The 22408-nt window shown below is 49.0% G+C and overlaps 1 protein-coding gene and 1 long non-coding RNA gene across 3 annotated transcripts in view; one reads left to right on the top strand and one right to left on the bottom strand.

Annotated features, from left to right (window-relative positions):
• Positions 1-1988: 1988 nt before the first annotated feature.
• Positions 1989-21593, bottom strand: LOC142930403 (dual specificity tyrosine-phosphorylation-regulated kinase 2-like). Of its 2 annotated transcripts, none has more exons than XM_076072747.1 (13): positions 21225-21593; positions 17601-17654; positions 16545-16601; positions 15629-15777; positions 14817-14953; positions 12995-13135; positions 12476-12611; positions 11023-11104; positions 7939-8111; positions 6449-6509; positions 5768-5885; positions 4768-5160; positions 1989-3069 (listed from the first exon to the last, which is right to left on the bottom strand). In XM_076072747.1, exons 2-13 carry the CDS (start codon positions 17650-17652, stop codon positions 2484-2486), a joined length of 2085 nt encoding a protein of 694 aa, XP_075928862.1. In that variant the 5' UTR covers positions 17653-17654; positions 21225-21593; the 3' UTR covers positions 1989-2483. The 2 variants fall into 2 exon arrangements, with proteins under 2 accessions (XP_075928862.1, XP_075928863.1); XM_076072748.1 differs by having other exon boundaries at positions 16545-16598.
• The window catches only part of LOC142930405 (uncharacterized), a 53234-nt gene continuing 33888 nt past the window's right edge, over positions 3063-22408 (top strand). The window contains exon 1 of the long non-coding RNA XR_012946356.1: positions 3063-3464. This is a non-coding gene — a long non-coding RNA (uncharacterized LOC142930405). The remainder of the gene's footprint in view (positions 3465-22408) is intronic.

Raw genomic sequence — 22408 nt, 5'->3', positions numbered from 1 at the left:
CAGAGGAAGTGACAAAAACAAACACAAGAGGTATTGTGGGTAGAGGACGGGGTAATCAGGCGACGGGGGCGCGCACGAGCCGTCCCTGCCCCCGTGGGAAGGTGCCACGCGTAACGGACGACGGCAACGCGTGCGGAGGGCGGTACCGACGAGGAATTGCACGCGCCCACCGTGCGCACGAGAAAACTCAACGTATAGGCCTCGGCCCCCGTGGTTCCGTTGAAGAGTGGGGAGCTGTGCGGCGCGGCGTGCCGGGCGGACTGGTCGCCGTGCACGTGCGGAGTGCACGGGTGTGTGGTCTAACCTCTTGCGGCTACGAGCCAGCAGCACGAGGATGTCCCTCGGAGAGGGCGCTAGCGCGGAGGGCCCCGTCACTCGGTCGGCGGGGGCTCGGCGGGAGCCAACCGACACGGTGGAGCGGACCGGGCGGACATCGTGCCCCACCTGCCTAGCGAGGGCGGTGGGGTGGACGTCGGGCCCCACAGGTGTATCTACCAGTAGTCATCTAAGTCGACCCGTGGCACCTGCTGGGTCTGTCCCGTGACCTCCTGCCAGCGGACTCTCGACACTTTACGTGGCCTTAAAGTGCACCTGGCCTGGCACAAGCGCCTGTGGTGACGTCACCATCACTTAGTGGCGATTGGCGGTTGTTGTTGTTTGTGATTAGTGGTTAACGCACGGCGAGACCAACCCGGAGATCCAAGTTCAATTACCACTCACGACCAACGCCAGTCACAATTATTGGAATGGGTTCAGGGCCTCCCCTAGGTCGACTCAGCCTCAAATGAGTACCTGGTGCGATGTGTAAACATCGCCACTGGGGAGACAAAGGCGGCCGGGCGTTGTGACTGCCTTCATAGGCGCTCACGAACAACACTTTCTGTAACAGTCTGTTATCGCTACACGTGGGATCGTTGTTGTGTGTCTTTGTGTCTTTGTATGTATGTGTGTGTCTGTGTGTCTGTGTGTGTGTGTCGTTGTGTCTGTGTGTCTGTGTCGTTGTGTGTGTGTCGTTGTGTCTGTGTCGTGTGTCTGTGTCGTTGTGTCTGTGTGTCTATGTCGTGTCTGTGTGTGTCGTGTCTGTGTGTGTGTCGTGTCTGTGTGTGTGTCGTTGTGTCTGTGTGTGTGTCGTTGTGTCTGTGTGTGTCGTGTCTGTATATGTCTGTGTGTGTCGTTTTGTCTGTGTCATTGTGTCTGTGTGTGTCGTGTATGTGTGTCTGTCGTGTCTATATGTGTCGTTGTGTCTGTGTGTGTCTGTGTCGTTGTGTCTGTGCGTGTGTCTGTGTGTCGTGTCTGTGTGTGTCGTTTTGTCTGTGTCGTTGTGTCTATGTGTGTCGTTGTGTATGTGTGTGTGTCTGTGTGTGTATGTGTCGTTGTGTCTGTGTGTGTCTGTGTGTGTCGTTGTGTCTGTGTGTGTCTGTGTCGTGTCTGTATGTGTCTGTGTGTGTGTCGTTTTGTCTGTGTCGTTGTGTCTATATGTGTCGTTGTGTCTGTGTGTGTCTGTGTCGTTGTGTCTGTGCGTGTGTCTGTGTGTCGTTGTGTCTGTGTGTGTCGTTTTGTCTGTGTCGTTGTGTCTATGTGTGTCGTTGTGTCTGTGTGTGTGTCTGTGTGTGTATGTGTCGTTGTGTCTGTGTGTGTCGTTGTGTCTGTGTGTGTGTCGTTTTGTCTGTGTCGTGTCTATGTGTGTCGTTGTGTCTGTGTGTGTCTGTGTGTGTCTGTGTGTCTGTGTGTCGTTGTGTCTGTGTGTGTGTCTGTGCGTGTGTCTGTGTGTGTCGTGTCTGTGTCGTTGTGTCTATGTGTGTCGTTGTGTCTGTGTGTGTGTCTGTGTGTGTCTGTGTATGTGTCGTTGTGTCTGTGTGTGTCTGTGTGTGTCGTTGTGTCTGTGTGTGTGTCTGTGTGTGTCTGTGTGTCGTTGTGTCTGTGTGTGTGTCTGTGTGTAATTGCGGGGACTCATTGCGCTTCTTCAAACAGCATCCGGACACAAGTAATATGAAAAATAACAGATTTTTTTTCTTTTCTTACAAAACTAAATTTGTTCCTTACAGTATATATACATGGAGATCTACAATATATCTTATACTTAACAATGATTCCCTTTTTCATTGAACCCCATTATATTTTACAACATTTGAACACAGTACATGATCGCTTTCCATCTCTCTCCCCTCTTGACAACGACTGAGATTACAAGCTAGGCTGGCTGGGAGGACACCATGCAAGGTGACAGCTCCGAATGTCAATTAGCGTTGATCTGGGCTAGTCCCATGCGTGTGGTGTGGTGGTGATGATGGGCAGCCATCCTCCCGCCACTCCTCCGCTTGGTTCTCTCCCAGTCTTCGCACGAGATGCTGGCAGCGGAAGATTCCCCGAGGCCGTGGTGAATCCCCCCCAGCATTTATTCCGTAAGACACACAGCACCTAATAGAGAGACACACTCACGAGCCATGTAAGTCCCCCCCCCCCCCCCCCCCCCAGAAATAAAACTAAACTTTGTCCCCAGGGCGGTGAATGGCCGGCCCTGTGACAGGATCATTGTCCTCTCCGCTCGTGCAACAGCAACAGTGATTCCGAACGAAAGAGAGAAATTTCCGGAAGCGCCTCCTAGTGCCTGCGAATCTTCGCCGAGTTCTCCGGGCTTCCGTCGGCCCACTGCCGACATCATCATCATCATCATCGGCGACGGAGGTGGTGGTGGAGGGGGCGGTGGGGGTGGTGGCAGTGACGGTGGAGATGGTGGAGATGGTGGGGACGGTGGTGGCGGTGGCGATGGTGGAGATGGTGGGGATGGTGGTGGCAGTGACGGTGGAGATGGTGGAGATGGTGGGGACGGTGGCGGTGGCGATGGTGGAGATGGTGGAGATGGTGGGGACGGTGGTGGCAGTGACGGTGGAGATGGTGGAGATGGTGGGGACGGTGGGGACGGTGGTGGCAGTGACGGTGGCGATGGTGGCAGTGACGGTGGAGATGGTGGGGACCGTGGTGGCGGCGGCGATGGTGGCGGCGGCGTCTTCATCCCTCCCGTCGTCAGGACGGCGATGTTCCTTGCTGGTGCAGGGGACCGGAACCCAGCTGGTAGAGACAAAATGCCCGTAACATCGATATGCTCCTCATCCGTACTTGAGGCATTCACGGCAGCACCCACTTACTGCAGGGGGCGCGTCTCGCGAGGCGATGAGCGGGATGCGTCAAACACCGCCCATGGTCTCCTGGCCCGTGTTAACAGCTGAGAGACGTTTCAGCCCCAAAATGTTCCACGCTCGAACAACTTTTTTCGTTAACATGAGAAGTACAAATTATCGTACAGTTTTAAAATATAGGAATAAAATGTAAAATGTAACGCCTACCGTAAATGAAGAAACAGGGCAAGATCCCCCGTATAGCATAGATCCCCCGTATATATCACCTGTGAGGGCAAGTGCTGTTAGCGAGCACCTATGAAGGCCGGCATGGCACACGAGGGGTGGGTGGCCAGCACCACGCCCGGCCGCCTTTGTCTCCCCAGTCGCAATGTTTACACATCGCACCAGGTACTAATTTGAGGCTGAGTCGACCTAGGGGAGGCCCAGGACCGGTTCAGATAATCGTCACTGGGTGTTGGTGGCCGTGAGCGGGAATGGAACTCGGGTTTCCGGGTTCGTACTGCCACGTGCTAACCGCTGCGCCACCGCTCCCCACACCTACCCATTATAGTGCTACACAACCCTGGCCCTGTCAATAACAATAAAGTAACTACGTAACTACCGTGTTTCAGATCTGCCTTATGTTCACGAACACGTTCCGAGGCATGTTGCTTAGTTTCCCCAATTTTGTAGACGCCGGGGTATTGCAAGTCAGGGATCACATCTTTCACAGATGGGATCAGATCATGAATTTTATGCAGTGTTAAATCGAACCTGGATCTTGTGTTTGCTCATGATTTTGGAATCTTTTTGGTGACCCGTGCTATGTATGGCAAGGTGATGGTTTTGTGTCTGCGGCAGTCATTACATTTTGTGTCTGCGGCAGTAGTTACATTGGGGAAACTAAGCGACATGTCTCGGACCGTGTTCGTGAGTAGGACCAATACCTCGGCCGTGGCTGATCATTGTTTTAATGCGGTGAACTCACACGGAATTGATTTCTCTAAGACGAAGGTACTCTGCAAACCCACTGGCTATCAACAAAGATTCGTTCACGAAGCCATCCATATATACAGACACAGACACAATTTCCACCGAGAAGATGGGTACAAACTGAGCAATCATTGGAAGGACGTTATCAACCAGTTTAAGTCATAACTGGCTGTGATGTTCCCATCCTACCACCTTCCGATGTTCGTTGTTCATTAACAGGTTCACACTACCACAGCCAATTCGCGTGCCGACCTGGAGGTGGCGGTGGCTCTGCGATCTTCTATCAACATGCCAATTTTCACCTGGCAGCCCTTTGATTGGTGGAAAACCAACCACCGTCATGGTTGCTGCCCACCACTCACATTACCATTGGCTGCTGACATTTGGGCCACGCCCATTTCAAACCTTTATAAACAGTTTGCCTTTAGAATCTAACCCACTTTTCCTGATGACGACCGCTTGCGTTGCGATCGAAACGTCGCAGTTTTTTGTTATTTTTTTGTTATTTAATTTGAACCTATCTACGTGATTTTACCGAAAGACCCAAAGAATATGGATTCTCTACGCCCGTTGCCAAAAGGGGAGGCACTTTAACTCAACAACCCAGCCAGCCCCAAAACTTCACCAAATGCACCACTCGCACACGAAGACTCACTTCCCCTGACTCATGGTCCGGCTAATGTCGCCGTCCCAGCTGCTGTCTTCTCTGAGGCCCTTCTCAGTGCCCCTCTCGCCGGACGCGGAGGGGATCGCCCCGCCCGACGGTTCGCGAAGCCACTCGCAAGCCGTCACGTACGACTCCACACTCTCGGAGGACGCCGGCGGCGACGGGGCGGAAGCCGCCGGATCGGGTGACCCGCATCCACCGGAAGAGGAGTCGTCGTCAATCTCGCTGAGCGTGCCGCAATTATTGCCGGGGGTAAAAAAGGTTCCCTCGGCCTGGCTAGACGGCGTCAGGAACGCTTCCGCATCCAGGTAGAGGGAGCTGTCCGCCATCCACTCGTGCTCGAGGGCGTCCTCAGGCGTGAACCTCCACATGGGATCCCACCTGGAGAGAGGGGAAGGGAAATAAATAAAGCGGTCAAGAAGGCCCACTCCTCTACAAATATGGAGTAGGCGCGAGCTGTACGATCTGTTCTCCGAATAGCACCGCATGGTGCTTTCACGACACCATCGAGCGACCGGAACTACGTCGCAGCGCGCGTAGGGACAAGCGGTCGTGCGGCCGCCTCGGCGCAACGTAACGCAGGGACATTGGGATGCTGGTGGATGCTTCTGGATGCTGCCCACCATGCCCACCACGCGCCTCGGTCTTTGTTCGGCCTGCGTATGCACCTCACGCATTATCGCGGACTGCGCTTTACCCTACGTTATATATTGCTTATTATAATGCGATTTTTCCTAAACATTTTGTTCTTCAGGAACACAGCTACTATCGCGTGATAGGATAAACAGGCTGCACGCAGTTTTACCGACAACCGTATCACGTCACGTGGTTGACCGTCAGATGACGTCATCAAAAACATTTTGCCCCTGACAGGACAAGCAGCTGCCCAATCTCAACGAAATTGCATCTGTCAGGTGAGTGTCGATCACAGATGTGAATTGAATTATCGACGAAGATAATGCGCAGTGGGCGGTGGTGTGCCACTTACGTGAGGCATCCTTTGATGAAATTGAGGAAATGGATATTTTCCGTCCCAAGCACTTCGTTGAGGGGTAAGCTTTCCGGGGTTACTTTCTTGTTCTTGACGAAGATCTCGCCCATGTGACCTGTTTTACGAAACAAACAAGGACACGGAGAATTAGTGCTGGGATGAAGACTGCAACGCAGTGCGCACTTTATGCACGACTTGAATGTCGCTTCAGTGTTGCCGAACGAATACATGATGAGGTCGTGCTCGTTGCACACAAAGTGCTTGCCGCAAATGAACCACTATACCTCGCCATCGAACAAAGACGGAGGTCACCGCATCGCACGAAGCTTTAAGATGCGCCTCTGCGGCCGTCTGGAACGCTCTTCCTTCCGATATTAGGAAGCCACTGGGAGCTGTGCACTTTTAAATCATCATCGTCGAGATTAAAAAAATAATTTCTCTTGAAACAGCTTTTTTGTGTTTAATTTGTTGTCCTTCCCCTGTACCTTCAATGAGCACGGTTGGCTACGTCAAATCTCAGACTCAAAGATGCACTTGCACGTGGAGATTCCCCGTCGGCTCATGGCCGATAAAGGGAAAACAGATTAAAACAGAGGGCAATATCGCTGGCTGCATGGCCACACGGCTCTAGGAGAAGTGCCAGCGCAAGTAGCGACCGCCGCCCCCTCCTCCACTCACCAAAGGAAATGAGCTTCGCTTTCGAGGTTACGATGACAGTCATTGGCGGCACCCCCAGGATCTGCACGCACGCACGCACACCACAGCGGCGATGAGTTGACGTGGGCGAGATCAGTCGAGAGATTAGTCGTTGATGCACACGCGATTACGTCAGTTTAACACGTAGGCTTTCGCGACCAATATTCATAATAAAGGTTTTTGGGTTAGATCGCGTTTATTTATAAATGTGTCGTAACCCTCCACCACCCGACACGGCCAATCAGCAAAAAAGTGTCACGTTGACAAAAGACAAATAATTCACTACTTCAGCCCACCGGTGTGTTGAAGAGTTAATCCACATTTACAGTTTGAGTACGACGTTAACTCTTCAACACACCGGTGGGCTGAAGTAGTGAATTATTTGTCTTTTGTCAACGTGACACTTTTTTGCTGATTGGCCATGTCGGGTGGTGGAGGGTTACGACACATTTATAAATAAATGCGATCTAACCCAAAAACCTTTATTATGAACGCGATTACGTGTGTCCGTCCGGTCGACTTACCTTCGAACACTTTCGTCGGATCTCAGAAGCTCAGCAGGTTTTGGCCTGCAAAGTGCTCGGATGAGTGACCATTGCCCACACCAGATTGTCGGGATTACGTGGTGTGCATTACTGGGCAGTGCAACAAAATCTATTGTTGTACTTCATATGCTTCCATGCTCTGCTCCCCTTCACCAACCTACACCGACCATCATTGTGCAGTACAGTACTACTATTCCCTATTACTACTCAACTATTTTTTATTTTACCAGGTAATGCCCCACTTAGCTATACAGTAGCTCTTTTTCAGAAGCAACCTGGCCATCACAATGGATAGCTTCACGAAGTGGCTTGCCATCACGTGATAACTTATCGCAGCCAAATACTCTGTTTGCGCACACGGAGAGACGCACGGAGCGACGCACATGTGACTCGCTTCGCGGTTCGTGACATGTCGTGGGTCTGTTATGAAACCGCGTTTATATTGAACTAACTGCAGCTGACTTGTTATTTCTTTCAGGTGACGGCCTCACTGAGTTATGCAGCATCTTTTGCAGAAGCAACCTGGCCTATCACACTTGATAGCTCAACGGTGTGGCTTGTCGTCATGTGGAAATGTATAGCCGCAGCCAAATACTCTGAAACGCGTGGTGATGTTGTTGTTGTTCTAAATGTGGAGGGGAAAACCCGAGGACCCGGAGGAAAATCCACCCAGTGACCACGGGGAGAGAGACAGAGAATGCGCAGACTCTAAATATACAGCAGCAGCAGCAGGCGTCAGTGTCGGAATCAAACCCACGACCTCCTGCGTACCAGGCGAGGTAGTTAACATCTCGCCACACGTAACTTGTAGAAAAAAAAACCCTGTGACAAAGAGCTTCATGGCTCATCGGATTCCTCCAGTATTAAACACACATTCAGATTCTAATCGTTGTTGCTGTTGTTGACCTAGAAAGACCTCGAACATACCTCGATGACCCTCTCCAGATGGTGACATTCCAACTTTCTGTTGAAGAGGTGATGGCCAGTCACGAGCTCAGCAGCCACGCAGCCCAGGGACCACATGTCCACGGAGCACGTGATGGGCAGCTTGAGGTACATCTCTGGCGCTGTGTACTGCTCCGTGCCAAACCTCTTGAAGACTACAAAAAAAGAACGACAACAACAAAAGATGTCGATATATCTTGCATTAGCATCTCTTGCCATGGGGGCGAGAGATGTTAACTATGTCGCCTGGTACACAGGGAGGTCGTGGGTTCGATACCGACCCTGATGCCCACTGTGGTCGCGTGGATTATTCTCAAGGCAGGCACGGCACACGGCGGGGTGGGTGGACAGCACCACGCCCGGCCGCCTTTGTCTCCCCAGTCGCAATGTTTACACATCGCACCAGGTACTGATTTGAGGCCGAGTCGATCTAGGTGAGGCCCAGGACCGGTTCAGATAATCGTCACCGGTGTTGGTGTGCCGTGAGTGGGAATCGAACTCGGGTCGCCGGGGTTTATAGCACAGCGCACTAACCGCTACACTAACCGCTACACACACACACAGTACACACACAGAGTACACACACACAGTACACACACAGTACACACACACAGTACACACACAGTACACACACACAGTACACACACACACAGTACACACACACAGTACACACACAGTGCACACACACACAGTACACACACACAGTACACACACAGGTCACACACACAGTACACACACACAGTACACACACACAGTACACACATACAGTACACACACAGTTCACACATACAGTACACACACACAGTACACACACAGTACACACATACAGTACACACATAGTACACACATACAGTACACACACACAGTACACACACAGTACACACACACAGTACACACACAGAGTACACACACAGTACACACACAGTACACACACACAGTACACACACACAGTACACATACAGTGCACACACACAGTACACACACACAGTACACACACAGGTCACACACACAGTACACACACACAGTACACACACACAGTACACACACACAGTACACACACAGTACACACACATTACACACACACAGTACACACACACAGTACACACACAGGTCACACACACAGTACACACACACAGTACACACACAGTACACACACACAGTACACACATACAGTACACACACACAGTACACACACAGTACACACACAGTACACACACACAGTACACACACAGTACACACACACAGTACACATAGTACACACACACAGTACACACACAGTACACACACAGTACACACATACAGTATACACACAGTACACCCACACAGTACACACACACAGTACACACAGTACACACACACAGTACACACACAGTACACACACAGTACACACAGTACACACACACAGTACACACACACAGTACACACACAGTACACACATACAGTATACACACAGTACACACACAGTACACACACACAGTACACACAGTACACACAGTACACACACACACAGTACACAGACAGTACACACACAGTACACACACACAGTACACACAGTACACACACACAGTACACACACACAGTACACACACAGTACACACACACAGTACACACACACAGTACACACACACAGTACACACAGTACACACACACAGTACACACAGACAGTACACACACAGTACACACACAGTGCACACACAGTACACACACAGTACACACACACAGTACACACACACACAGTACACACACACAGTACACACACAGTACACACACAGTACACACACACGTGGTGCCACGACAGCGAAGCCGCCCCGTGGGAGCCGTGCCTGCAACGGGGGTGCTGCAGTGGAGAAGCCACCCGGCCTCCGTCACGGCGCTTCCCCCGCCACCCTCCACGTGAACACACACCTGCACTCACGTAGGGCCTCGTGGGGGGGGGGGGGGTCACCTGCCCCTGAGTTTTTACCCGAGAGCCCCCCTCGTGGGGTGCTCCACGGTTTCTCAGGGCCAGGGAATTGGCAGCCCCCCCCAGGCCGAACGACACTGCGGGGCCGTGGATTAATCTAACATTGTATGGCCACGGCGAACTCACTGAGAACCGCAATGAGGAAACACCCAAAACACACGCGGATCGGCAGGCAGGTGGGGGGTGGGGCGGTACAGGAGGTCCTGCATGCCGTGCACTTGGTTAAACAATAGAGGGCGGGCGTCGGGGAGGAGGGCTGATCTGATTGGCAGAGAGCGGGAAATCCGAGGCTCCTGATTGGATGAGAGACCAGCGGATCGGCGGCGCCTGGGCTTTGAAGTAGGGGAATAAAAAGGGTCGAAAATGAGAAGCAGGCCTCTCTTTTGCCCGGGGTCTTTTGGAGTGAGGGACCGAGGAGTGATCGTCCCCTGCTACTCGAACGTCCGTGAGACGGGTGGCAGAGCAGCCAGGTCCAGCCCCCCAGCAAAAGCCACGTGCAGCCTCGTCTCTCTGCGACTACCTACACCTCGAGAGCAGATCGTAAGTACGGAGAGGGGAGGTAAGTCTAAGAGGGAATATCCGTTAAGGAGAGTGAGTAGGGAGAGACGGGACAAATTGGGTCCTAGACCATAGAGAGATAGGTTAGATCTGCCCTGCTGGTCCACACTGACACAGGTTGGGTGGCTTCATTAATCGAGGAATAAATCGCCAGTAGACATTAAACCGTGTCGTGTTGTCTCTGTGAGTACGGAGGGGGGTGCCTGGTGTTGTGAGCCTGTTCGTTGTGGTTTCCTGCGTTTTCGCACGAGCGTATATTTTGCCCGCGCGTGCACGCTCGCTGTGCACGTTAACGTGTGAGCCCACGCGTTGTGGTGTCCCGTGTATTCTGCCCGCGTGGGTACTCTCGCCACTGGGCAGCTCGTGGTTGGCGTGTACGAGAGGGGCACAGCGGCGCATTCGCAAGGTGGTTAGTGCAGCCATTTAAATCATGCCACGAGGGGCAGCCGCGAGGGGGGGAGAGTCGGAGAACGGTGGGTCACAGGAGAACGGGGAGATGGGGGGCAGTCTCCCCAACACACACCCACTCATGTGAGCTCACTTACCATTGGGACACTCTTGAAAGCTGAGACCAAAATCTGCGAGTCTGACATCGCTGGTGTCTTGGTCCTTGATGAGGATGTTTTCCTGGAGAAGACAAAGATGTTAGATACCTCGCCTGGTACGCAGGAGGCCGTGGATTTGATCCCAACCCTGATGCCTGCTGCTGCTGCTGTATATTTGGAGTGTACATGTTTTCCCAGTAGTCGCATGGATTTTTCCGGTTTCTCCCTCCACATTTAGAATCAACATCAGACGCTGAGAGTATTCGGCTGATATATATGTTTCCACATGATGATTAGCCACTGCGTTCAGCTATCATTTTTGATAGCCAGGTTGCTTCTAAAAAAAGCTACACAGCTCAGTGGGGCCTTAAATAAAAAGTAGTTTAGGTTATAGTTTCAAAAACACTCCTGGATTGCGACTCTCTACTTCAGTTCTAATACTAATGGGTCATCTGTTTTACGATAGGGTTCAACTATTTTTTAAATCGTGAATTTGTTTCCTCAAAAAGTGTGAACGTTGCAAGTCAAAGTTATTGCTACGCAGACCTCCTGGGGGTACCGTGAGGTGATTTATAAAGTAAAGTGATTTATGAACATGAGGTGATTTATAAACGTGAGGTGAAATTATATCAGACGAGAGAGTCATTGGTGAACAACCGTGTTGTATAAATCTACCGATATAAAATAACGATAACATTTAAATCCATATGGTAACCTATAAGGATATAACAAATGACGTCACGCGTGCAAAGCGCGCCCGTTGATTTTTGTTTGTATTCGCTTGCAGTTACTGGCCAGTTAGCATACTTCGCAAAATGGACAATTAGTTAAAGTATTGATGTTCATTATTCATACATTTATTTATCAGGACCATGTTGGGTCAGGCAAGGGGGGTACTCGGTTGAAACAAAATTCAGGGAGCTGGTGGGAACGTTGGGTTGCTCGGTCAATGGCCAGGGTCAACGGCGGCACCACGTGGTGTATTCCGCAAATATGCCCGACTGTGAGGGCGGGCACAAGCCGGCGTGAGTAGGTTAAACGTTGAGTTTTATAAGGGCACCACGAGGTGACCAGCCCCACCCCTCCCACCCCCCACCCAGCCCCACCCAGCCCCTCCCCACCCTCCCCACCCTCCCCAGCCCCTCCCCACCCTCCCCTCCCCACCCAGCCCCTCCCCACCCTCCCCTCTCCACCCAGCCCCACCCCTCCCATTTTATCCGGGTGTCCGGATACACGTGAACAGACATCCACAGACATACACAATTAATCCCCTGCCTCCTGTGAATAAATCCCGGTTGGGCTTCCAGTCCACTACGTCTCCTACTACCAGTATAACCACTGGCTTAGAGCATTGTCACTGAGATGCACGAAGCGCTGTGGGTGGGGCGCTGTGGGTGGGTGGGGCGCTGTGGGTGGGATGTCAATGACGCTGCAGGCCGTTGTATTCACTCACCGGCTTCAGGTCTCCGTGAATTATTTTTTTATTCTTGAGTTTCTGCAGGGCCTTCAGAATGGACCTCACGTACACCTTGGCCTCGGGCAGGGTAAAGGCCGTGGGAGCCAACTTGAGTTGCTGTCTGAGGTCTCCCCTGCGAGACAGAGCGGCACGCATGGTTACGCTCCGTTCTTCTTCTTCGTGACCAATGCGCATGCGGCGCGTATTGGAGACGAGGCTCCTCGCAAGAGCCGGATGTCGACTCTACCGTCGGATGTCGACTCTACCGTAGCCGGTCACTCACAAACATTCCCCACGTCGGTGACGTAGGGCCCCGTGGGGGACAGTGTCCTTGTGCACGGCTGACAAGTGCTCCCGTTTCCCATCGCTGTTTATAATCATGAAGCAGATGCATTGTGTTATGTGTATGTATGTTGCGGGGAGGAGGCTCGTGATGGACGCTGCTACTGGGCAGTTGGAGGCAGTCACCCTCCAGCAACAAGGGAGGGCGGAGGAGCGACACCCACAACAACTCACGTCAAAAGCTCAAGGACCAGACTGAAATGGCCCCTGAAGGTGAAGGTGTTGAGGAGTTTGATGACGTAGTTGTTGTTTTTCTCTTTCGACTGCAACGCTTTAAGCATCTGCACCTCCCTTTCGGAATGGTATGGCTTGGTGCTGCGGAGAGAAAAGTGGTGAACGAGTCTTACCCCGCTCTTAGTACTGCACGTTGAGAAACAAGGTGGCCGCATCAACACATTTCTTTAATAATAGAGGTGTTTTTTCTGGTTCGATCGCGTAAATATATAAATGTGTCATTAAAACCCGCCACCACCCGACACAGCCAACTAGTAAGGGTTGTCACGTAAACAGAACGTGGCCAATTCGTCACTAGTACAGCACTCGTGTATAATGTAGTGTATAGTAGTGTGTAGTGTATAGTGAAGTGTATAGTAGTGTTTAGTCGTGTGTAGTGTATAGTGACGTGTATAGTAGTGTATAGTGTAGTGTATAGTGGTGTAGTGTATAGTATAGTGTATAGTAGTGTAGTGTATAGTAGTGTATAGTGTAGTGTATAGTGTAGTGTACTAGTACAGCACACCGGTGTGTTGGAGAGCCAAGCCACAACATTTACAATCTGAGTACGACGTTTCGCCAGTAATTACAACTAGCTTCATCAGGCGACAGCCAGATTTGTAGAGAAGGCCACCTGTTTAGTTCCTTATATAGAGGCGTAGATGTGGTGACCACGCTTCTGCGCTCTTGCACCACGTGGGGGGGGGGGGATTACTGAGTTAACATACATGATGCATGTACATTATGTGAACCCTTTGATCTTGTCCTTCCTGTCCATTGTGTGTATTAAAATAGCCGTACCAACGGTAATCCCTATTGAAGTATGGTGCCCTTTATAGGCATGCATTTAAATCATGTATTATTTGATGATTCCCCCACGCACCTCCGATTAACACGGTTGGCTACGTACGGCACGAAAGAAGTTCAACATATATACATCCCCATCGCAGGAAGGTGGAATGCCTTAACAGTGCAACCCAGCAATTTGGGTAAGCACTCCTCCCCATAACTGCACCTGAGCTAGCGATGGAAATTTCTAAACATTACAGGGACCACTCATATAAAAGGAATTCCACTTCGAACATTTTCTTTCCTGATGATGTTTTATCTATAATACTATTCAGAGAGGAAACATCGACTGCTGATCACTATCTAGATTTTTCAGCATTGTCTCCTATAAATATACACCGATGCGAGTTGATTTAACACGCAGGATTTCGTGACTAATATTATTAATAATAAAAAGATTTTGGGTAGGATCGCATAAATGTGAATGTATCGTTAACCCACCACCAGCCGACACAGCCAATCAGTAAGGTTTGTCGCGTGAACAAAACGTGCCAATTATCTATTATTTAAGCACATCGGTGTGATGGCGAGTAAACCCACAACATTCACAATTGGCTATTCAAGACATCATATATTGATTCATTATGATTAACCCATCTGGTAATATGTCCTGCATATTTTCAGATTAACATATTCCATTGTGACTTATATTACAGTAGAATAAACCCCCCTCTGATCTTTGCGCCTGATAGGCTTACGGTGATGATGTCATCTTGCTCAATTAACGACCGGAATGAGGAAGACGTCTTCACAATTCTGGAAAATCGCCTGATGATGCTGGTTGTAATCACCAGCGAAAACGTCATATTCAACTGTAAATGCTGTGGGTTTACTCTTCATCGCACCGGCGTGCTGAAGTAATCGCTAATCGGCACATTTATATTCACGCAATCTCTTCAAACTCTTCTCTTCACAATTCCAGATATAAACTCACTATGATTCGTGCTGCAGCATTTTCACAGCTACTTCCCGCTTATGTTTGTGATCCAGGCATCGGATCACCTGGCCAAATCCTCCCGCTCCGAGCACACTCAGGAACTGGTACCTATATGCCAGATGCTCATCCTGGACCTGGAAAACATTACAAAAGAATTCGATTTACACTCAGATAAAACAACATTTTCAAACCAAACTGTTATTTTTATTTTGCCAGGTAAGACCCGCTGAGCTATATAGCTCTTTTTCAGAAGCGACCTGGCTATCACAAATGATATCGCTCAACGAAGTGACTTATCACTTGGAAATTTATAGCAGCCAAATACTCTAAATGCGTGACGTTGATTCTAAGTGTTGAGGGAAAACCCAGGAGCAAAATCCACGGGACCAAGGGGAGAACATGCAAACTCCAAATATACAGCAGGCTATTGGATTAGCAGTGTGTTGCTAATCCAACACATTAACACAGCTACTTCAACGCTAAATTCTTCTGTTGATATGTAAACTCCTTTGTCAAGGCGCTTTGCTCCTCCCACCCAGCTTAAAAGACGCTGCCAAGCTTAGCAGTGTTCATTGAAGCGCTGTCGTCCCGACAGTTCTGTTCCTTCACTTGAAGAAGGCTACTTGTGTTGTGGCCGAAACATCGTGAGAATTTTATCATGTTTTATTTTTATTATTTTATTTCCATTCTACGTGACTTTACCGAAAGAACCAAGAAGAGAAATCCTATGTGTTAAACCAGGGGTGTTATGTTTACAGTGAGATGTGAATTGGTTGGAAACCACATGAACCTTGGTTGAGGGTACGTACCAAATTGTAGTGGTGACTTGTGAAATCATGGACATCGTTGAAAGAACTCTGTGATGGCTGACGGATCTTGAAATAATAGATGCGCTTGTAGCGTGTGAGTTCATCATGCTCAAACGGTGTCATTCTACTTCCGAATTTCCAGAGGATATCTGCATGCACACACACACAAAAACAAAGACAAAGATCCCCCGTATATCCTTTAATGGACTGTTGGAACAAGTGCTGTGAGCGAGTAGCACCTATGAACGTCGGCGCTGTGGCACACAAGGGAGGTGGGTGGCCAACACCACGCCCGGTCGCCTTTGGCTCCCCAGTGGCGACGTTCACACATCACACCTGTTAGTCATTTGAGACCGAGTCTACCTAGGGGAGGCCCAAGACCGTTTCAGATAATCGTCACTGGTGTTGGCGGGCGTGAGCGGGAATCGAACTCGGGTAACCGGGTTTGTAGCGCGGTGAACTAACTGCTACACTAGCGCTGTCCATACACGCACACATACACGTACGTACCAAGAACGTGTATGTGCATTGAAAGCAGAGTAAGCATCAACAAGGAGAGCATCACTTACAAGAGCTCAGTCTAACCTCTTACGTGTCTTCTATTGAGGGGTATAGCATCGTTGAGGGATGAGACTTAATCATGGAATGGAAGCCAAAGGAGGAACACGCCCAAGAAGAAATTACGCAATCGGAGAAATGAAATGAGAACGTGTGCAGGTTCTAGGACTGTTGTATGGCGGGATCATGCGATTATGGAGGTGTTCTAATCAGAGGTGCGGGGAAGGACAAAAAACTAACACAACAATCAGTTTTAAAGAAATTAGTTTGTCAATCTAGATGATTTAAAAGTGCATAGCTCCAGAGACGTAGCAGTGGATCGGGCGCTACGATTATACTGTAGTGAATGGAGTAGTACCGGTAGGCGTGTAGTGCATCCCTGCCTCTGCAATGACGACAGGTTCATCCATTGCTGCTAGTCATGCGCGGACACACAAACGCACAGATATATCAGTAACGCCTTCATCAAGTACAACGCGACGCACACATGATTGCCCCATGACGAAAATTTAGCAGCATTCTCTTGAAAAATAGCCATGAGACACACGGTGGGGCCCTCCTGGGTAAACAAATGCAACAAAACGACACAGACAAGTGGATAATTTAATCCATGATAGAGGTTTTTTTTGGGTTAGATCGCGTAAATATATAAATGTGTCCTTAAAACCCGCCACCACCCGACACAGCCAACTAGTAGGGCTGTCACGTAAACAGAACGTGCAAATTCGTCACGAGTACAGCACGCCGGTGTGTTGGAGAGCCAAGCCACAACATTTACAATCTGAGTACGACGTAAAATAACGACAAATTTATATATTTACGCGATCTAACCCAAAAAAACCTCTTATGGATGATATTGGTTGCGAAAGCCCACGTGTTAAACGGATCATTTAATATAAATCAGTTTTAGCTAAGGGATATGTGATCACTTAAGGTGTTTGTGGCATCGATTATCCTGGACCTCAATAGAGATTGTACCCATGTCTGTACTGTGCAGAGGGCTTGTGAAATAAAACGTCAGTGTTTTTGATGTAATTACGCAAACGGAGAAATGAAATGAGAACGTGTGCAGGTTCTAGGACTGTTGTATGGCGGGATCATGCCATTATGGAGATGTTCTAATCAGAGGTGCGGGGAAAGACACAAAACTAACACAAAAATCAGTTTTAAAGAAATTAGTTTGTCAATCTAGATGATTTAAAAGTGCATAGCTCCAGTGGCTTCCTAATATCGGAAGGAAGAGCGTTCCAGACGGCCGCAAAAGCATATCTGAAAGTGCGCGATGCGGTGACCACTGTCTTTGATCGTGGCTGTTGATAATGCAGTGAACTCGAGTTGTGCGTGTGTGCGCTAGATGCAGAGACGTAGCAGTGGATCGGGCGCTACGATTATACTGTAGTGAATGGAGTAGTACCGGCAGGCGTGAAGTGCATCCCTGCCTCTGCGATGACGACAGGTTCATCCATTGCTGCTAGTCACGCGTGGACACACAAACGCACAGATATATCAGTAACGCCTTCATCACGTACAACGCGACGCACACATTCATGCGTCGTGGGCCAGTGGATTGCTGCCAAGGCAACCTGACGGCGTGGCCGCACGTTCGCCGATCGTTGCAAGAAGAGGTTTGCGGTTAGACTCCAGCGGCCGCCCTGGATAATGCTGCAGTGTGTATCTATGATGCGAACGCGACGTGGACGCACGTGCCGTTTGCTTCGCGGCAAACGTTCAAGGTCCCGTGACACAAATAAGTGCAAGAGTAGCCGATTATGTGCCGGCGTCTTGATCCAAATTGAGTAAATTACTCAATTGGAAAGTAGAAAGCAATCATTGCCCCCGACTGATAAATAAATAAGAAAAAAGGTTTTACCATTTTTGGGAATAACACAAGGTGTTAAAATGTTCACTCACCAAATAGACCCCTATTGCAAGGCATCGAACCTGCATTAACCACACATACTTGTGGTAAAACATGCAAAGAAACACGCTTTGATAATAACGTAAGCATTGTGCTAGAAACTGACTGGCCCTCACCAGAGAGAGCTTCCTTTGTGGCCTTGTCTCACCAGTGATATAGAGCAGAGAACAACGCCAAAAGGCAAACGTCGCCCCTATGACATCATCACCCCTACGACATCATTACCCCTACGACATCATCGCCCCTACGACATCATCACCCCTTTGTCATCATCGCCCCTACGACATCATCGCCCCTACGACATCATCACCCCTACGACATTATTACCCCTTTGTCATCATCACCCCTACGACATCATCACCCCTTTGTCATCATCGCCCCTACGACATCATCACTCATATGACATCGCCCCTTTGACATCATCGCCCCTATGACATCATCACTCCTATGACATCGCCCCTTTGTCATCATCGCCCCTACGACATCATCACCCCTACGACATCATCGCCCCCATGACATCATCGCCCTATGACATGATTGCCCCATGACGAAAATTTGGCAGCATTCTCTTGAAAAACAGCCATGAGACACACGGTGGGGCCCTCCTGGGTAAACAAATGCAACAAGTAGACAAGTGGATAATTTAATCCATGATCGAGGTTTTTTTGGGTTAGATCGCGTAAATATATAAATGTGTCGTTAAAACCCACCACCACCCGACACAGCCAATTAGTAAGGGTTGTCACGTAAACAGAACGTGGCCAATTCGTCACTAGTACAGCACACCGGTGTGTTGGAGAGCCAAGCCACAACATTTACAATCTGAGTACGACGTAAAATAACGACAAATTTATATATCTACGCGATCTAACCCAAAAAAACCTCTTATGGATGATATTGGTCGCGAAAGCCCACGTGTTAAACGGATCATTTAATATAAATCAGTTTTAGCTAAGGGATATGTGATCACTTAAGGTGTTTATGTGGCATCGATTATCCTGGACCTCAATAGAGATTGTACCCATGTCTGTACTGTGCAGAGGGCTTGTGAAATAAAACGTCAGTGTTTTTGATGTAAGGGGAACTGATATCTGTGCTTATACTTTCACATGAGCCGTTGTCCATGCTGTCAATTGAGCTTGTGTCACTGTTTTGTGATGTGAGTTTGTAGCATTGGACTGTCAGGCGAGCATGTATTAGGTATTAACATCACCTCAGCCCATCATCTCTCAGGGTTGATGAAATAAGCACCAAATAAATACCAAATAAAATTAGTGGAAATGCCCGAAGTCCCTTGGCAGGTTGTCTCCGCACAGGATGACCTCAATGATGCACTTTGAACTCATCTAGATTGAAAGCAAATTTATTTAGAACTGCTTGTTGGGGGCCATCCATTTAGTACGTACGCATGGAGGGGGGAGGGGGCGGTTAACCCAAATGCGTATGCTTGTGTATGGGGGGTCGACTGACAATGTACGTACGCATAGGAAACGGGGGGGGGGGGTGAAGTCTCGATAATAATTTGTCTATATTGGCCTTCAAAATAGTTAGATAGTCCTTGATCGTTTCTGCGTGGATTCAATATCAGCCGTTCTATAGGATTCGGGGGGGGGGAGGGGTGCTTCAAGCGTATGTACGCAGGTGGGGCGGGGGGGGTGTAAAAAGTATGCGTGCGTACAGGGTGGGGGGGGAGGGGTCAAGTTTTGACAGACTTTTGCGTGCCTACTAAATGGATGGCCCCTTGTTGTGTTTAGTTTTTTGTCCCTCACCCCGCACCTCCCATTCGCACGTTTGGCTACGTACGGTGCCAAAGAGGTTCAACATACATAGACATTGCATAATAAAGGTTTTTGGGTTAGATCGCGTTTATTTATAAATGTGTCGTAACCCTCCACCACCCGACACGGCCAATCAGCAAAAAAAGTGTCACGTTGACAAAAGACAAATAATTCACTACTTCAGCCCACCGGTGGGCTGAAGTAGTGAATTATTTGTCTTTTGTCAACGTGACACCGGTGGGCTGAAGTAGTGAATTATTTGTCTTTTGTCAACGTGACACTTTTTTTGCTGATTGGCCATGTCGGGTGGTGGAGGGTTACGACACATTTATAAATAAACACGATCTAACCCAAAAACCTTTATTATGAATAATATTGGTCGCGAAAGCCTACGTGTTAAATAGACATTGCATTTACGGGAAACAAAAAAAACGGTCCTAATTTTGTCAACACCAAAGGAATGGTGAGCTGAGTAAATCTACAACTGGGATTTGGGTTTGCGTCCGTTAGAGCATAAGGACATCACTCAGCGTCACACGGCCAAACGCACGCATCTACGCATGTACACCATAACGTAGATGTGAAAACCCTCACCAATGATCCTATTCAGACTGTCCACTTTGAAATCACATTCATGGCTAAGTAGACCCTGTGGTTTGTCATGACTTACTTACGCGATCTAACCCAAAAACCTTTATTATGAATGTCAGCTTTTTGGTGACTGCATGCCTACAAGTAGGAAACTTTCGATTTAAAGCTTTCGTGACTGCAGGGATTAATCTTCTTGGTTCTTTCGGTAAAGTCACGTAGAAGGTAAATAATAAAATAATAACAATAAAAATTAAAAAATAAAATATTGTGAGAATTTTATTTTATAATGTGTTATTTTTATTATTTAATTGTATTATTTCCCTTCTACGTGACTTTACCGAAATAACCAAGAAGTAGGACACTTCATCATTAGACCTTTGCCAGTACCAAAATGTAATAATAGGGTTTTTCCCCTTTTTTCCGGCAACAAAACTGAAACCTTTTAACAAGGATTCATGTCTGCATTAACCACAATACCTGCAGTCAAAATGCAAACAAAAAACATACTTTGATAATATATGATGCATTGCCCTTGAATCTGATTGGTCCACACCAAGGGACGGCTTTCTTTTGAGCCTCCACCCAATTGGTGCTCGACCACATGACGCCAAAAGGTGTACGCCTTTTATTGAACATTTGTAAAATGTTCCCGGATTATTTAAGAAATGTGAAAGACAAATAATCCCACTTTCGTGACGAGATATCACACAAATTAAAGAGACATCACCTAAGGAGCAGGAGCTCCACCTACCGTGCGACTGCTCTCGACGAATTCAATCCCAGAATGCAACGCGGGAAGCCTGTGCGCTCGGTGACGTCAGAGGGGGACCACGTGTGCCGCGGGTTCTGATGTGAAATGTTCGCCGCATAGCTTTCAGCCGCTTGAGCACCAGGTGCACCACACACGCCGTCGATGTCGTGGTACACAGAGGCAAAGATCTCCGTGACACACGGTTGGGTCAAGTGGCGTTAGCGAGTAGCAGCGCCTATGAAGGTCGCTACAGGAGGGGGTGGGTGGCCAGCAACACGTCCGGCCGCCTTTGTCTCCCTAGTGGCGATGTTTACACACTCATGGCACACACACACACACGTGTCACGACTCATTACGCACACACACACACACACGTGTCATGACATTCAAAGGTGTGTGTGTGTGTGATGAGGAAAGTAATTGTGTGATGTTGCGTGGAGACGCTGCTGCCGAGTGGTGGCGCTATCGGCAGTCTGTACAGTCCACACGCTACGAACCCGGCCACCCGCGAGTTCGATTCCCGCTCACGGCCACCAACACCACCAGTGACGATTATCTGAACCCGGTGCTGGGCCTCCCCTAGATCAACTCGGCCTCAAATGAGTAGCTGGTGTAGCGGTGTGTAGTAAACATCGCCACTGGGGAGACAAAGGCGGCCGGGCGTGGTGCTGGCCACCCACCTCTCCTGTAGCGACCTTCATAGGCGCTGCTGTTACTCGCTAACGCCACTTGCCCCTACAGCCTGTAAAGGCTACACGGGGGATCTTTGTACTCGATGTCTACTGTAATGTAGACCGACGCCACTGCTTCTCTACAATAAAGTTTAAAAAATCACAACAACCGACTGGTGAGTACAGCGCCTCTGTACACGAGTATATTATATCTTTTATAGGCGTAAGTTTATATTTTATTCTTGAAAAGTCGTATGTACAGTGGTTGAAAACGTAGGCAAACCACAATTACAGCTCGCAGATAACTCGCAAATTCTATTAACCAACAGCCTCCAATCCCGCCTCCCACATGTTACGAATTAATGAACATCAATACTTTTAACCGATTGTCCACGTCTGTGCGGTGATATCCTAACTGGCTAGCCACTGTAAAGCGACGAGAAGTTTAAAAATAATCAACGGACGCGCTGTGCACGCGTGAGGTAAATGTGTTTACCATTGGGAACCAACATT

The sequence above is a fragment of the Petromyzon marinus genome, chromosome 38 (assembly GCF_048934315.1).
Source record: "Petromyzon marinus isolate PM22_M1 ecotype Great Lakes invasive population chromosome 38, UKy_Petmar_22M1.pri1.0, whole genome shotgun sequence".
Lineage (NCBI taxonomy): Eukaryota > Metazoa > Chordata > Hyperoartia > Petromyzontiformes > Petromyzontidae > Petromyzon > Petromyzon marinus.
Note: the sequence above shows the minus strand (reverse complement) of the source record. Positions and strands in the feature narration are given on the sequence as shown.

What these genes read in the sequence shown, in the direction of transcription:
- LOC142930403 (XM_076072747.1), bottom strand. Translation starts at nt 17,652, where the DNA reads ATGGATGAACCTGTCGTCATCGCAGAGGCAGGGATGCACTTCACGCCT. An exon ending in CTGGTCCTTGAGCTTTTGAC is followed by an intron (nt 12,612 to 12,994) that starts GTGAGTTGTTGT and finishes TCTGTCTCGCAG; the next exon opens with GGGAGACCTCAGACAGCAAC. An exon ending in ATCTGGAGAGGGTCATCGAG is followed by an intron (nt 6,510 to 7,938) that starts GTATGTTCGAGG and finishes GCGTGCGTGCAG; the next exon opens with ATCCTGGGGGTGCCGCCAAT.